The following is a 17,514-nucleotide window of genomic DNA, read 5'->3' on the forward strand; positions in this document are numbered from 1 at the left end:
TGTTCTCGTATTATGACGTTCTTAGATAATACAAATCTCCTTCATCATAACCAACATGGATTCCGCAAACAGAGATCATGTGAAACTCAGCTCGCCCTATTTGCCCAAGAAATTCACAGTGCCGTAGACACTGGCGAGCAGATTGATGCCGTATTCCTGGACTTCAGGGAGGCATTTGATACGGTTCCGCACTTACGTTTAGTGAAAAAAATACGAGCTTACGGAATATCGGACCAGGTTTGTGATTGGATTCAGGATTTCCTAGAAGAAAGAACACAACATGTCATTCTTAACGGTTCAAAATCTGCAGATGTAGAGGTAATTTCGGGAGTACCGCAGGGAAGCGTGATAGGACCTTTATTGTCTACAATATACATAAATGACTTAGTTGACAACATCGGTAGCTCCGCGAGGCTATTTGCAGATGACACGGTTGTCTACAAGAAAGTAGCAACATCAGAAGACTCGTACGTACTCCAGGAGGACCTGCAGAGGATTAACGCATGGTGCGACAGCTGGCAGCTTTCCCTAAACGTAGATAAATGTAATATAATGCGCATACATAGGGGCAGAAATCCATTCCAGTACGATTATGCCATAGGTGGTAAATCATTGGAAGCGGTAACGACCGTAAAATACTTAGGAGTTACTATCCGGAGCGATCTGAAGTGGAATGATCACATAAAACAAATAGTGGGAAAAGCAGGCGCCAGGTTGAGATTCATAGGAAGAATTCTAAGAAAATGTGACTCATCGACGAAAGAAGTAGCTTACAAAACGCTTGTTCGTCCGATTCTTGAGTATTGCTCATCAGTATGGGACCCTTACCAGGTTGGATTAATAGAAGAGATAGACATGATCCAGCGAAAAGCAGCGCGATTCGTCATGGGGACATTTAGTCAGCGCGAGAGCGTTACGGAGATGCTGAACAAGCTCCAGTGGCGGACACTTCAAGAAAGGCGTTACGCAATACGGAGAGGTTTATTATCGAAATTACGAGAGAGCACATTCCGCGAAGAGATGGGCAACATATTACTACCGCCCACATATATCTCGCGTAATGATCACAACGAAAAGATCCGAGAAATTAGAGCAAATACGGAGACTTACAAGCAGTCGTTCTTCCCACGCACAATTCGTGAATGGAACAGGGAAGGGGGGATCAGATAGTGGTACAATAAGTACCCTCCGCCACACACCGTAAGGTGGCTCGCGGAGTATAGATGTAGATGTAGATGTAGATACATTAACCCGCCGAGGTCGCTGAAGTTCCACTTGTCGCAGCCAAGTTAATCCGTTGACCAATAATGCATATTACGCCGGTTTCCGTTACCGCTGTTGATGAATGACGCTTCGTCGCTAAACAGAACGCGTGCAAAAGATCTGTCATCGTCCCTTAATTTCTCTTGTGCCCAGTGGCAAAACTGTACACGACGTTCGAAGTCGTCGCCATGCAATTCCTGGTGCATAGAAATATGGTACGGGTGCAATCGATGTTGATGTAGCATTCTCAACACCGACGTTTAAGATTCCCGATTCTCGCTCAATTTGTCTGCTACTGATGTGCGGATTAGCCGCGACAGCAGCTAAAACACCTACTTGGGCATCATCATTTGTTGCAGGTCGTGGTTGACGTCTCACATGTGGCTGAACACTTCCTGTTTCCTGTTTCCTTAAATAACGTAACTATCCGGCCAACGTTCCGGACACTTGCATGATGTCGTCCAGGATACCGAGCAGCATACATAGCACACGCTCGTTTGGCATTTTGATCATAATAGCCATACATCAACACGATATCGACCTTTCCCACAACTGGTGAACGGTCCATTTTAATACGGGTAATGTATCACGAAGCAAATACCGTCCACACTGGCGGAATGTTACGTGATACCACGTACTTATACGTTTGTGACTTTTACAGAGACATCTATCACAAAGTGAAAAAAGTGCTCCAACTAAAACCTTCATATTTCTTTACGTACTGCACGAACATGTAATAAAAAATGTGGGTTCCTATTTAAAAAAACGCAATTGATATCCGTTTGACCTATGACAGCGCCATCTAGCGGGCCAACAATAGCGCCATCTGGTTTCCCCCTTCAATCTAGACGAATTTCGTTCTTAGTAGTTTTTTCGTTTGATGCTAATTTCGTGAGATATTTGGCCCGGTCGCTATCAATGGACCACCCTGTATAATCTCCGCTCACTGCGACAGCCTTATACCTACTTATTGCGAGGGCCTGTGTGCCGGCATAGCGCCACTCTACTGGTCGACGTCGAAGCCAACGTTTTGCTGCATCAACAATCTCTCCATCAGCCATGCACAGCTTTCTGCGAAGCGCGTCCGTCATTCGGCCAATGTCGTTGCTCTTTATGGTCTTCTGTTAGGCGGCGAGGAATTCAAATGGCTGTAAGCACTATGGGACTTAACATGTAAGGTCATCAGTCCCCTAGACTTAGAACTAATTAAACCTAACTAACCTAAGGACATCACACACATCCATGCTCGAGGCAGGATTCGAACCTGCAGCCGTAGCGGTCGCTCGGTTCCAGACAAGCGCCTAGAACCGCTCTGCCACACTAGCCGGCTTACAATTGTGAAGCTGGACCTTAAACTGGCCTTGTCTATATTAAGAAGCACGGATACTTTTTGCGCGTCCCTTCCGACAGTTACCAGTACCATACAGGACCTTCACACCATGTCTAATTTCCGATGTTGTAGGGATATGGCGTACATTGATTGCTATGGGTTATACCTTTAAACGCTGAAGTCCGTAAGTAAAGGATTTTTAACATCATAATGACTGTGAGAATTGAACCGTGGCCGGACAACGTAGAAACGTGTGATGGAAGTAGACCAGAAAAAGTACGTCACCCACTTAAAAGAGTACACTGATCCTTTTGAAATGCTACAGTTGGTGTGGACTTGGTACCGCGTGGTCAGTTATCCTCCGCCGATGGCAGTGAAGTGGCGTGTGTATGTGAGAGACGATGCTGTGGTCTTTCCGACCATGGACTTTGCTAGCAGTGATGTCAACGTGATGTTCCTAATCGCAGATATTTCAGCCCTCAGTTTTCCGATCGCCAAAGGAGTCGCGAAAGAGGGGAGCCTCTGGTCGGATATGTCACTGAGCAAAACTGTTTGGTTCCGAGTTCGAGTCTTGCTCCGGCACACAATTTCAATCTGCCAGGAAGTTTCATATCAGCGCACACTCCGCTGCAGAGTGAAAATTTCATTCTGGAAACATCCCCCAGGCTGTGGCAAAGCCATGTCTCCGCAATATCCTTTTTTCCAGGAGTGCTAGTTCTGCAAGGTTCGCAGAAGAGCTTCTGTGAAGTTTGGACGGTAGGTGGCGAGGTACTGGCGGAATTAAGACTGTGAAGACGGGTCGTGGGTCGTGCTTAGGAAGCTCAGATGGTAGAGCACACAGTTTTAATCCGCTAGGAAGTTTCAAAACTGTTTGGTGTTACTCGCGGCTGTTCCGACCGTTTTTTAATGACATCCCTTCACTTTTTATCAAGGCTTAGGACTCCCCATGCACGTACTACATACACTTCTGTAAATGTCCTTTTCATTTTATTAATTTTTATTCTGATTAATAAAACCAATGACGTTCATATTCTTGATTGTCACAAATAGGTAGATAGATTGTGGAGAAGTAAACCCTTATCCGTATGTCTAGTGTGACGAGCGAGTTATTGATTTTTCTTCATTGCTCGGCCAAAACCAGAACAGCAGAGCCTGACACATACTGTGAACAGGACGAAATAAGAGACTGCGTAATAATATTATGTAAAATTAAAAGTTTAAATATTGTTATAGAACTTGGTTAGATGTAAACTAAGCCGATGTCAATGATTTCAAATCTCAGCACAATCCGATAGTTAATTTGTTCAAAAATGCAGTTTGTACCAAAATTTTAGAGGCGTGTAGTATTAAGCTTATAAATTTGTACTTTTGGAATTAGTTTCAGTTGGTTATAAAAATACTCATAGAGGTTTTCATAAAGCGATCTCTTTTACTTTTTGTATCACTCAACTTTTTCAAAATCTTAAAAGCGCTGAACCAATTTCCACTGTGATATTGTAGTTCAATAAAGCTATACAAATTTAGCAACAGTTCAGAAGAAACTATCTATTCTCGGTTCCGTTTGAAAAATTCTAGAGGTTAAAGTTTAAAAGTTATCGGTCTGAGAATTTTACACAATACAAGCAGAGTATTGAATTACTTACATAAAAATTGGGATTGTTGTAGGTCTTCAACTAACAACGATATAGACAATTTTGTGTAAAAAAGGATGCACGATAAGTGCTTCTGCTGACGCTGGAACAAACTTTAGAGCGAGTGGCTGCACATCATCCACTCCGCGAATACATAAAGACCGAGATGTCCACACTTGACAAGTTATTCGATCGTCGTTACTCATACGGAAATATTTTACGTTCCTCTACGGAATATGCCGTGATACCGTGCCCGTTTGTTTAAGCCTCGAATGGCGTTAATGACGACTGACATGATAGTGTTCTTCGATCGAATAAGATATCGCTTATGTGTTATGAAACAGCGTAAATGTGAACTTGTGTATTGTATTGGGGACTCAGAAACGATGGAGAGGCTTCGTCCCGCCCTAGCCCTTAGTGGTTCACAACTCCACAACAGGCCACAGCAGTCCACAGTTCACTCACCCTACTGTCGCCCCACACCGAACTCAGGGTTATTGTGCGGTTTGGCCCCCAGTGTACCCCCCCCCCCCCCCAAACCCACCCCCGGAGACTTCTCCTACCAAACGAGTGTAACCCCAAATGTTTACGTTTACGTAGTAGAGTAATAATGGTGCTCGCGTACGTGGAGACAAATGTTTGCCAGTAATCGCCGACATAGTGTAACTGAGGCGGAATAAGGGGAATCAACCAGCATTCGCCGAGGGAGATAGAAAACTACCTGAAAAACCATCCACAGGCTGGCCAGCACACCGGACCTCGACACTAATCCACTGGGCGGATTCGTGCCGGAGACCGGCATGCCTTCCCGCTCGCGAAGCAACACGTTAGACCGCGCGGCTAGCCGGGCGGGCAAAGTAAACATACTTAGATTAATAATTTAACGGGAAAGTCTGCGTTTCGTTTCCGATGATCTGTTTCGTGTGCTGGCCGCTACATAATAGGAAGCCGCGTCGAAAGTGTCTGCTGAAGTGTTAAGAGTAATGGATATAAGCTACAAATAATTGACCACCTTCGTAATAAAACTGCAGATATACAGTTACCTTCAGTAAATACACAACCCACAGCAGAAAAGAAAATATTTGCATGCATTCCTTTCCTAGGCGGAACCTCATATCAAGTTGCAATTTTATTCCGAAAGACAGGAGATAAAACAAGTTTCCATACCAATAACACTGCCCAACACCATATAATACACAGCATCAAAGCCACCCGCCTAGGCCTCAAAAAGTCAGGAATTTATAAAATTGTTTGTGACAACCGATTCAGCTTTTTATCTCGCCCAGATCGGCATACGCTTTAACGTTAGAATCCACGAAGATATGGACGCATTGAGAATAAAAAAACTGAGTAAATTTGCAATCGCCACTCACATGTATCAACATGGGCACTTTGTTTACAACATTAAAGACAACTTATAGATACTAAATACCACCAACAAAGTAAGAAAATGGTCCTCCTGGAAGAAGTGGAAAATATCTTCATCCCTCGTTTTACCCCAACGCATTCTAAATGAGCAAGTATAGCTATGTAATAAACAATTTCTACATAAGTTCCTTGAAATGTTCATAGAAATTAAACATAAAACGTACCCCTAACAGACAGAAATTCAAACAAGAATTTCTCATTGGAAAAGAATAACACCAGCACCACATAATCTCATAACAACTACAATAGTAGAAAACAAGGAGAGACCTAAATACAAACAATAAATAGCTACTCTGAATACTCCAATAACAAAATTCCTTTTTTTAACACCTATTAAGAATAATCATAAGTATAGTTTTAATATATTTATGTTTGAAAATATTTGTGTAAGACCCCGATATGAAATTAATTAAATCCAAACTCTAAAATTGAGCAATTACGCTGACCTTCTCTCACACTCTTACTTTTTAGTTTCGTGTTGCTTTCAGTTAACTTATAAACTTTAACTATCATCACAATTTCTGTACATAAGATAGATATGTGAGTATATGTATAAATTACAATATGCACTCTGGTTGTTATAATGTTTCGTTGAAATTCTGCTACCAGTTGATTAACAAATGCCCTGAACATCACTTATTCTAGAGTCTTCAAATAATAAGTACATTCTTCGAGTAAAAGCTTTTTCTTTTTTTTAACATGATGCACCTTCAACATATTTTCTTTACTTAGTTCAGATCTTTGCCCAATAAGAAAACAATGATATCTCTGTTTAGTGGATGCTCTTTGCGTTGTAAATAAAAACTCTGAGTGTAAAGCACTTGTGCAAAGCCCAGACTGGCGTGACAAATATTCTGAAGTGTATTTTACGTGCCACTGCGATGTGTATAAAATGTGCGTGCTATTCACAATACAACTCGTACATTGCCCTGGAAGTGTATTGGGAGCGTGGCAAGACGAAACACCGTCTACCGGAACATATGTGTTTACTACTGTATCACCTTATATCTAAATAAATGTAAGCATAATAGCTTTTTTATCATCGAAACAACGTAAAAGTGGCACTATATATTCAAATATTCTTGTGCAGTGCTGGAGCTGACGACATACTGCTGTTGACGACACTCATGTAACTGGGAACATTAGTCCTCTGAAGATGGGCATGGAGGCCCGAAACCGTTTGTAGGTGTAAAATGAAAGCACTGTAAAATCATTTGTAGCTGGTTGCTTTATTCACTAACATCACTTTCACTATTTTTTCCAGTAATCTTAACTCTTGATTCGTTACACGGTTGTCTCAAGAAACCAATCAAACGAGTTACTCTTAAATTTGACATCACGCCTTCTGAATAGTCTTTCTTTCACAAATTCGTAGTATTTTTGGTACATCTATGGAGTCCCTGAGAAGCCTGAGAATGTTCAGATGTTTCTGGTAGCTAAGGTAGTGACGCTGCACGCTAAGGTCTGTAGTGAAGTCGACGTGCTAACTCATCCCTTAGATGTCCAGTTGGGTTCAGGTCGGGTCTCCGGGTAGGCCAGTCCATTTCAGGAATGTTATTGTCTAGGAACAATTATCTCACAGATTTTGGTTCATGACGGGATGTATCGTCAAGTTGATACAAACAGTTGCCTTGTCTCAACTGTTCGTAGCACGCAGTGCTGTAAGATGTGTTCATATAGACGGCCGCTGTGACCGAACGGTCGCAGGTTCGAATCCTACCTCGGGCATGGATGTGTGGGATGTCCTTAGGTTAGTTACGTTTAAGTAGTTCTAAGTCTAGGGGACTGATGACATCAGGTGTTAAGTCCCATAGTGGTTAGAGCCATTTGAACCACTTTTTTGCGTTCACATACTTACGCACTTTTTTATTTAGTAAACGCAATAAGAGAACCACAACCTAACCACGAAAAACATCTCCAAACCTTGACACCACCTACTCCGTGCTTCACTGTTGGCGCTACACGAGAACAGGTAACGTTTTCCAGGCGTTCTCCAAACCCAAACCCTCCCATCAGATTGCTATAGGGTATAGCCTGATTCATCACTCCAAAACATACGTTCCTCGTCATTCGATGTCGAATGGTGCCGCTCTTTACATCATCTCAACCGTTGCTTAACATTGACCACAAAAATGTGTAGCTCATGAGGAGCTGTACTCCATTCTTTTTCATTCTCCACACACAGTCTTTGAGCTAGTCGGGCTGCTGGTAGCTCTTTGGGACTCACGATTGATTTCTTTCGTTGAGTTCATACGATTTTCTACAACCAACTTCCGTAATGCACGCCATTTCCAGTCTGTCGGTATATGAGATCAGCCTGGTGCTGGTTTAACTACGGTTGTTCCTTCGCGTTTCCGCTTCACAATCGCACCCCCAACAGTCGACTTGGCAGCTTAAAAAGGGTTGAAATGTCCATGATGAATCTGTTAGTCAGGTGACATCCAATGACTAGTCCACGTTGGCAGTCAGTGAGCTGTCCTGACCGAACCTTTCTAGAGTTACTGTTTCTCTGCTGACAACTCACTACTCCCCGACATCTTTTATACAGGTGGCTCTGCCTTTAGTCCATCTAGTGAGCAATTTCGCACGAGATAGGGGTGTCCTGATACTTTTGATCAGATAGTATACTCGTATTTACCATTCTCTTCTGATTAGGACGACGCCTCTTCCGAAGCTTTTCTTCTGTATTTGTTCTGCTATCCGGGCAGTGGATTATGCAACACCATACATAATATACGTGTCTGCATTGCTTTATCGTGGGTCGGTAAATCGAAGCGAATAAATCTGGGATCGAACCTCACACATGTCTGTGAAATGGGCCTCAAAAGGATAAGATTGGGTTATGGGTAGGATGAATACCTAAGTACTAAATCAGGTATTATATTAGCGATCTGGAATTTGCAATGCGAACAGTGTTCCATGGCTTTTGCATGTGTTAACCACAATGTGATAGCTGGCCGGGATGGCCGAGCGGTTCTAGACGCTACAGTCTGGAACAGCGTGACCGCTACAGTCTGGAACAGCGTGACCGCTACGGTCGCAGGTTCGAATCCTGCCTCAGGCATGGATGTATGTGATGTCCTTAGGTTAGTTAGGTTTAAGTAGTTCTAAGTTCTAGGGGACTGATGACCTCAGAAGTTAAGTCCCATACTGCTCAGAGCCATTTGAACCACAATGTGATACCACGTGCATTAATAGAAGAAGTCATGTTGAACGGAATCATTTGTAAGAGGCCCGCTTGCTAACAATCGTGAAGCATTTTCCTTTATCTGTGTACTGTGCTACCGTTCTTGGCTTTCTAACCTTCCTTGCGTTATTTATTTTGTTACAGTGCGCGAAAGAAAGGGCGGCTTTGCAAGTCATTTAGTATCTTAATTAACGCTTACATTGCGTTATGGGAGGAGAAGGGGGGGGGGGCTAACCAGCAAAGGAGGCATTGTCATGCTCGGGATATGGTTCTGTTGACGGACAATACAAGGCACGATTCTTGTTATTCTTACAGTTATTTCTGATGATGACAACATTTTGTAGCATGAGAACGGTTCATTTCTCTATAATCGACAGTGCATAATGTGTTTCTGACAAAGAAGGTAGAAAGTACAGGGTATTTCAAAAGTGATGCAATGGGTGACACGTTGTAGGAAAGGACATTTCAATATATCATGACGGAATGTTGAAAAGTTGAAATTATCACCTCGAGAAAATAGTAACGTAGTTAATTTTTTGTTTGTTTGCGGGTATATGCCTGCAGTCCTGGTACACAACCAAGTCCCCGCGCCATGGTACTGCAGCACGCCGTTAGAGTAGGGTGACCAAACGTCCCGAAAAACCGGGATTGTCCCGGTTTTCGTCCCTGTGTTCCGGTGTCCCGAAAATTTGTTTCGGGACGCTCAAAAGTCCCGGAATTCAGTTTTTAAATACGTTTCGTGAAACTTTCTCAAATTTTTGGCATTTCGCTATATTAAAGGAAATACAACACAAAAATTAATATATTTTAGCTTATTTGTCTAAAACCTCCGTTGTCCCGTACTAGTAATCACAGTATCAGTATTGATACACTCAGGCAATAATTTACTTTGAGCGGTACTTTGGCCAACAAGTAGTAAGTTGTATTATTCTAACAGACCTATGAAACCGTCCGATTGTCGCGCCACTTACTCACACACTCATTGTCAGAACAGTGTAGTAGTTGATGTTTTGCAGGCAAACTGCAATAGTTTTTTCTCATATTAGTGGTACTATTGCTGCAGTACTGTGAAACGCAATGCCGAAACGTGCCTGCAAGTTCAGTGACTGTTATTCCAAGGAATGGAATTTCATTAAGAAAGGTCGTTTTGATTAGGAAGCAGAGTGTTCCGTATGTAACTGTTTTATTAGTATAAGTCATGGTGGACGTTCCGACATAGTTAATCACATCAGGTCAAAGAAACACATTAACAGATACAGTGCACCGAGCTGCAGTAAAACTCTACAAAATTATTTTGTAAAACATCAGCCAAGTGAAGAGACGAAAGTTCGAGCAGCCGAGCTTACACTAGCCTACCACACGGTAAAACATCACCAAACTTACAGATCTAGTGATTGTACTAATTAGCTTAACAGCATTATGTTTGATGATTCTTCCATTGCAAAAAAGTTTAGTTCAGCAAGAATTAAAGTGTCAGCCTTAGTGAAAGGAGTTATTGCTCCCCAGAGTGTAAAGGAAAGCCTTGAATACATCAAAAGTCTTCTTCCTACGGGATATCCACTGATGCCAGCAATCATAAGGCCACTAAATTATTTCCGTTTGTTGTTCAGTTTTTCGATATTAATCAGGGAATTCAGACCAAACTTTTGAAGGTGAGTTCCCTACCTAATGAAACATCTGACGAAATTTCAAGATTTTGTATGAATACTATCAAAATGCTTGATCTTGAGAAAAATAAATGTGTGGCATTTTGTGGAGTCATCACCAGCACAAACTTTGGTGGTTTAAAAAGACAAGGCAAATGCAATGTATTGACCAAATTAAAGGCAACATTGCATGAAAACATTGAAGGCATAGGGTGCTCTGCACATGGTTTACACAATAGCGTGCAGACATCTGCTGACAGTTTAAGCTGTGATGTTGAAACTATCGTCACGAAGGTATACTCACACTTTTACATATATACTGTTAGAACAGAGAGGCTTAAGGAGTTCTGTGATTATGTGGGAACTGAATATATGAATGTAATGTGTCACTCGAAAACTCGCTGGTTATCACTGTTTCCAGCAGTTGAAAGAGTAATCCGCCTGTTTGAACCATGAAAAGATATTTTTACTAAATGAAGACAAAGCCCCCAAAATATTGGTTCTGTTTTTCAGTAACCGATTAAGTGAAGCCTACTTATGGTTCATTCACAGTCAGCTTAACACATTGCAGCATGGGATAAATGAAATTGAGGGAAGCACGAAAAGTGTAATAGAGGTAAATGATGTTTTGAAAAGTACTCTGGAAACTGTTACTAAGAGGAGAGAAAAGCAGTTCATTTCTTTTAATGTTAAATCTGTCCTCAAAAGAGCAGAAGTATCAGAAGCAGTGGAAAAGAGTTTTAGAGAAGAAGTTAACAAGTTTTATGACACTTGTGTAGAATATCTCAGCAAGTGGAGCGCCTCATATTTACCCTCATCGCCGGTGTTTGATTAGATGTTACTGAAGAGAGTGCCAAAATGGGAAAGTGTTGAAGAGACAGTTTCTTATTTGAAGAGTAAAGAGATTGAAATCGATGATTCCATTCTCTTTGATCAGTTCGGCATACTAACAAATTTTGTTGAAGAAAGTTTTCACACGTGGAATGATGAAAAAAAAACACCATTGGAATGTCATGAGAAGTGGGTGAGTTTTTTTAAAAGCTGTGACTGTCTTCAGCATTACTCTGAGTTGGTAATAGTTGCAAGGTATTTATTTACAATCCCAGCCCATAATGCTAATGTGGAAAGAATATTTTCGTTCACGAATATCCAGTGGACTGAGGAAAGAAACAGAATGGAGGTGGACTCTCTTGAAGCAATCCTGCAGATCCTGTACAACTACAAAATGGATTGTGCTGAGTTTTATCATTGTGTCTCAAAGATCAAAGACAAGACCAAGATGGCTGGAGGCAGTGAAAAATACCCTTTTCTCCAAGGACAGTCAATTCCATCTACAAGCGCTCAATAATATTAAAGCTCATGTTAATATTAATTGATTAAAAGTTGAATGGCTGTAAAATTTTGTAAAATCGTAATACATTTCTTTATCACTGTATACGTTTATTAAATGTCATTAATTATACAGATAATCTAGATTATATCGATATTGTGTATCCTCTTATTAGTGATAATAATCGGGTTAACAAAATGTATCAACAAAACATTAATATTTAAAATTAAGAAACCTGGGTACATGTGGAATGAGGTGTCCATTGGTACCCGGGTGAATGTGTCCCGGTTTTCACCAAACATAATTTGGTCATCTTACGTTAGAGGAGCAGAACAAGAATACCGTTACTGTAGAATATTCGAATTGTTGACGGAGCCACAATCTCACCTCTGGTTGCACCGCTTCGTCACTATCGAAGTGAAGTACGGGAAAGTATTCTTTAAGTTTTGGAAGCATGTGTGAATCGGATGGGGCCAAGTCGGGACTGTGTGTTGGATGATCGATGATAGTGGACCAGGGGCATTGGATCCCTGTAAATGTGGCAGAGCTCGTATGAAATCTGACATTGTCGTGCTGAAAGAGAACGTGCCCCTTGTGTGAATGAACTCTTTAAATTCGAAAATCGATTACAGTACGCTGTTTCTCACGCACCGACGTAGTTACTTACACACTGTCATGTTACACGCTACAATTTGGAGCCCTCTAGCTGCAATTGGGCTACAGATATGTAGGCATGAAGACTAAAGACGTGGAATGTTGATAACGTTTCTTTTATCCAAAATAGGTTTAAGTGCGTCCTCGTAGATGATATTAGATTTTCCTGGACATATGTTATAACATGAGTCTGATAACATGTGTTCAGTTATATGAGTCGCATAATGGAGACCACTTGCAACAACTTTCCTTAATTATTTTTCCATAAGGATGAGTTACTTGTTCGACATCTTGTAATATGACATCTTCTCGATGACCGCAAGGGGATGCCGTCGGCCCACTGCTTCTTACAGAGCAGACGACGTTAACAGCGTTTTATTTCACTTTCGGGATTGTGTGGAGCGGTGGAACGGTTCAAACGTCTTTGACGGCTAACGACTTGGAGCCGCTACCTTGAAAAACATTACACAGTCATTTGTGATGCGTCCCCGGTGGAGTTTATATTTCATGACTTGTTGGTGTAGATGGAACCTTACTCGTCACAGGGACTTGGATACACGCATTTCGTGTATGACACAACAGAATATAGTTGTTGCTATGTTGAAGGAATATACAGAGAAATGTTTCGCAACAGACATGATCCTAGCTGGAAGATCTTCATCGCCATATATAGAGACTTAAAAGAGAAGCTGAGTCATTCAGACCAAAGAGAGGTGGCTAAGGTTCAAAAAGTGGCATTTAAAGATATGGTGTTGGAATACGTGGGCGAAAATTCATCAGCAAGGACCCGCTAATTTCCCTGTGAAATCACGCTTCGAACAGTAGTGTGGAGAGTACTGGTCCGGCAGTAGCTACACCGCTATGTGATAAACAACGTGTGCAGGCGACGAGGACAGACTGTTCTGTACCCTGAGTTCAGCTGCAAATACATCACCCATTGCAGCATTCCAGTGCTAAACTTCGCAGTCTGCACTGTTCAAGAGTGAGGCCTCTTTCAACCATGATGGTCTTTCCAACTGCCCCAGTAGTTATGTCTCGAGTGATGAAAATCTACACATCGGTTGCCGGCTGGAACCATACAAGATCAAGGAATAGGATCTTATCTGCAGGCACCCGTACAAGTGGGGCACGTCACCTGGTGTTCGATCGGAGCGTGCTGCCACCTGAGCTACAGATACACTTATCGCTGGGTTGTAAAAACTGGGCGATCGCCGGCTGTCACATCTACGAATTTTTTCTATGGTGATACATGAAGTGGTCGACATTTGCACCTCTGCCGACGCTGAACTGCCTGATACATCCGTAGCTGACTGTCTCATTTCACTACTGGCAATAGCGAGTCCAGTAGAACTGTACGCGTCTTTGGAATGAATGCACCCGAGACGTGGCCGTCACTGAGAAATGTTGCTATAAGCTAAATTTGCAGTAACAAGATGTAAATTGTTTATGTTAGTAGAAAAACTAAATTAGTTTCTTTCAGTTGCAAAAAAAGAAAAAAAAATTATTTTCTTATCGCAAACCATGCGACTGAGGAAAAATTTTGAAAGTTTGGCCTTAATATTGTGTGGCAAAGATTTACGAATTATGAAGCAATAGTGTGAATCATTACTGCAATGTTGTTACGCGTGTATCTTTTACTGCATGTTACAGCTATGAATTACCTCCAGTACGCGTGACATTTGAGAAATTATGCAATAGCTTTTTTATAAAAAAACTAGTAGCTAGTTGTATTTCTTTATTGCACATATGATAGCAACTTAAAGGTGTTTAGGTTCTTATTTATTCAGTCCCATCAGATTAGGATCTACACTATCTGCGTTACAAGGGTTTCACACACACAAATCTTTTAGCATCACAATTTACTAATAATATAATAATAACTAATGATAATCGTTATAATGTAAGAGAAAAGATGATGTGGAAGAATGATATGCGTACACCTAAGTTTTTTTTAAATAAATCATGCAAATGACGTTACTCATCTCAATAACTTACCTGTAGGTCAAACAAGGAAAAGGCACAGACGTAGAACGGTAGTCCAATAAAGCACAATGTCGGATAGTCTATGTGAATGGTGTGCTTGAAAAGCGGTTGGACTCGATTGTCTTCAACTTTGACGTTGCATTTTTCTGACAGGAACGGGAAACTATATTGATAACCTGGAAGAAGCATCGGTTGTCAAACTGCAAAAGGTAAAATTATCTTCCTAGTGCTCTAAATGTGAAAAGCTCACCTGTACAATAAAACACATCATCAATCTTGTACGTCGAACCATCTGCAAACGTCACTGATTCCTCACTTAGACTCACAATTTCTGGTTTCTGGAAGACGTTGTCAGGAAACTTTGTATCAATTTTTTCTTTGAAATGATGACTCAGAATTACCTGAAATGAAGCAGGATACTGTCCTATAGATGCGCTGCACAATTGACAGTTCACAACAATTTAAATATCTAAAAACTCTTTCATTATAATCCAGAAATATAATTAGAATAACAGCCACTACGTTGCAGGTGACATGTATACCGAACGAACGACATTTTGACCTCGGATTTAAGTGCATATTACTTCTAACAAGGAGCAATGATTCGTCGCAAAATATTAGATGCTTGACTTTTTTCCCTCAAAAAAACGGTTCAAATGGTTCTGAGCACTATGGGACTTAACTTTTGAGGTCATCATCCCCCTAGAACTTAGAACTACTTAAACCTAACTAACCTAAGGACATCACACACATCCATGCCCGAGGCAGGATTCGAACTTGGGACCGCAGCGGTCGCGCGGCTCCAGACTGTAGCGCCTAGAACCGCTTGGCCACTCCGGCCGGCATTTTCCCTCATACCATACTTAAAACATTACTAATGCATTGTGGTAGCTTTAATTTATGCACCTCCTTTAGATAATAAAGCTCTTTGTTTTTGTAACGATTGGATACTTTTTCTTTTTTACTGATGAATTTACGCGGCCCGCCATGATGTCCTCTCCTGTTCCTTTCCGACTCAGAGTAGCAGTTGCAACGTACGTCCTCCATTAGTTGCTGTATGTATTCCAATCTCTGTCTTCCCCTACACTTTCTGCCCTCTACAGCTCTCTCCAGTACCATGGAAATTATTCCTTAGCATGTTAACAAATGTCCTAACATCCTGTCCCTTCTTTAGTCAGTATTTTCCATATATTTCTTTTCTCGCTGACTCTGCGGAGAACCACCTCATTCCTTACCATACACTCCACCTAATTTTCAGCATTTTCAACATTCTTCTTTAGCACCACATTTAAAATGCTCCTATTCTCTTCTGTTCTGGTTTTCCCACAGTCCATGTCTCACTGCTATACAATGCTGTGCTCCAAACGTACATTCCCAGAAATTTCTGTCTCTGATTGAGACCTGTGTTTGATACTAGTGAAGTTCTGTTGGCCAGGAATGCCCTTTTTGCCAGTACTAGTCTGATTTTTATGTCCTCCTTGCTCTGTCCGTCATGAGTTATTTTGCTGCCTACATAACAGAATTCCTAAACATCCTCTACTTCGTGATCACCAATGCTTACATTTCGATGTTCTCATTACTGCTACTTCTCATTACTTTCGTCTTTCTTCTAGTTACTCTCAATCCATATTCTTTACTCATTAGACTGTTCATTTCATTCGACAGATCTACATCTACAACCATACGGATATTCTGAAAATCACATTTCAGTGCCTGGCAGAGGGTTCATCGAACCACCTTCACAATTCTCTATTATTCCAATCTCGCATAGCGCGCGGACAGAATGAGCACCTATATCTTTCCGTACGAGCTCTGATTTCCCTTATTTTATCGTGGTGATCGTTCCTCCCTATGTAGGTCGGTGTCAACAAAATATTTTCGCATTTGAAGGAGAAAGTTGGTGATTGGAATTTCTTGAGAAGATTCCGTCGCAACGAAAAACGCCGGGGTCAGGGATTTTCTCTGCCTCGTGATGACTGGGTGTTGTGTGATGTCCTTACGTTAGTTAGGTTTAAGTAGTTCTAAGTTCTAGGGGACTGATGACCATAGATCTTAAGTCCCATAGTGCTCAGAGCCATTTGAACCATTTTCGAAACACGCCTTTCTTTTAATGATGTACAGCCCAAATCCTGTATCATTTCTGTGACACTCTCTCCCATATTTCGCGATTATACAAAATGTGCCGCCTTTCTTTGAACTTTTCCGATGCACTCCCTCAATGCTATCTGGTAAGGATCCCACACCGCGCAGCAGTATTCTAAAATAGGACGGACAAGCGTAGTGTAGGCAGTCTCCTTAGTAGGTCTGTTACATTTTCTAAGTGTCCTGCCAATAAAACGCAGTCCCTGGTTAGCTTTCCCCACCACATTTTCTATGTGTTCCTTCCAGTTTAAGTTGTTCGTAATTGTAATACCTAGGTATTTAGTCGAATTTACGGAATTTAGATTAGACTGATTTTTCGTGTAACCGAAGTTTAACGAGTTCCTTTTAGCACTCATGTGGATGAGCTCACACTTTTCGTTATTTAGGGTCAACTGCCACTTTTGGCACCATTCAGATATCTTTTATAAATCGTTTTGCAGTTGGTTTTGGTCTTCTGATGACTTTATTAGTCGATAAACGACAGCGTCATCTGCAAACAACCGAAGACGGCTGCTCAGATTGTCTCCAAAATCGTTAATATAGATAAGGAACAGCAGAGGGCTTATAACACTACTTTTGGGAACGCCAGAAATCACTTTTGTTATACTCGATGACTTTCCGTCTGCTACTACGAACTGTGACCTCTGACAGTAAATCACAAATCCAGTCACATAACTGAGACGATATTCCATAAGCACGCAATTTCACTACGAGCCGCTTGTGTGGTACAGTGTCAAAAGCCTTCCAGAAATCCAGAAATACGGAATCGATCTGAAATCCCTAGTCAATAGCACTCAACACTTCATGTGAATAAAGAGATAGTTGTGTTTCACAGGAACGATGTTTTCTTGTAATTCTTCTTTACTTTAACTGCCGATACTGATGCCATCAGTGAATCTTATCACTGATACCTTTTCCCT

At 41.4% G+C, this 17,514-nt stretch overlaps 1 protein-coding gene across 1 annotated transcript in view; it reads right to left on the reverse strand.

Moving 5' to 3' along the window:
* The window catches only part of LOC124616200 (flavin-containing monooxygenase FMO GS-OX5), a 145,565-nt gene that overhangs the window by 12,509 nt on the left and 115,542 nt on the right, over positions 1 to 17,514 (reverse strand). Inside the window, exons 5-6 of the mRNA XM_047144500.1 lie at positions 14,703 to 14,853; positions 14,465 to 14,628 (exon numbers count right to left, since the gene is read on the reverse strand). Of these exons, the coding sequence (XP_047000456.1) occupies positions 14,465 to 14,628; positions 14,703 to 14,853 (315 nt within the window). The remainder of the gene's footprint in view (positions 1 to 14,464; positions 14,629 to 14,702; positions 14,854 to 17,514) is intronic.

This window comes from Schistocerca americana, chromosome 5, assembly GCF_021461395.2.
Source record: "Schistocerca americana isolate TAMUIC-IGC-003095 chromosome 5, iqSchAmer2.1, whole genome shotgun sequence".
Classification (NCBI taxonomy): Eukaryota; Metazoa; Arthropoda; class Insecta; order Orthoptera; family Acrididae; genus Schistocerca; species Schistocerca americana.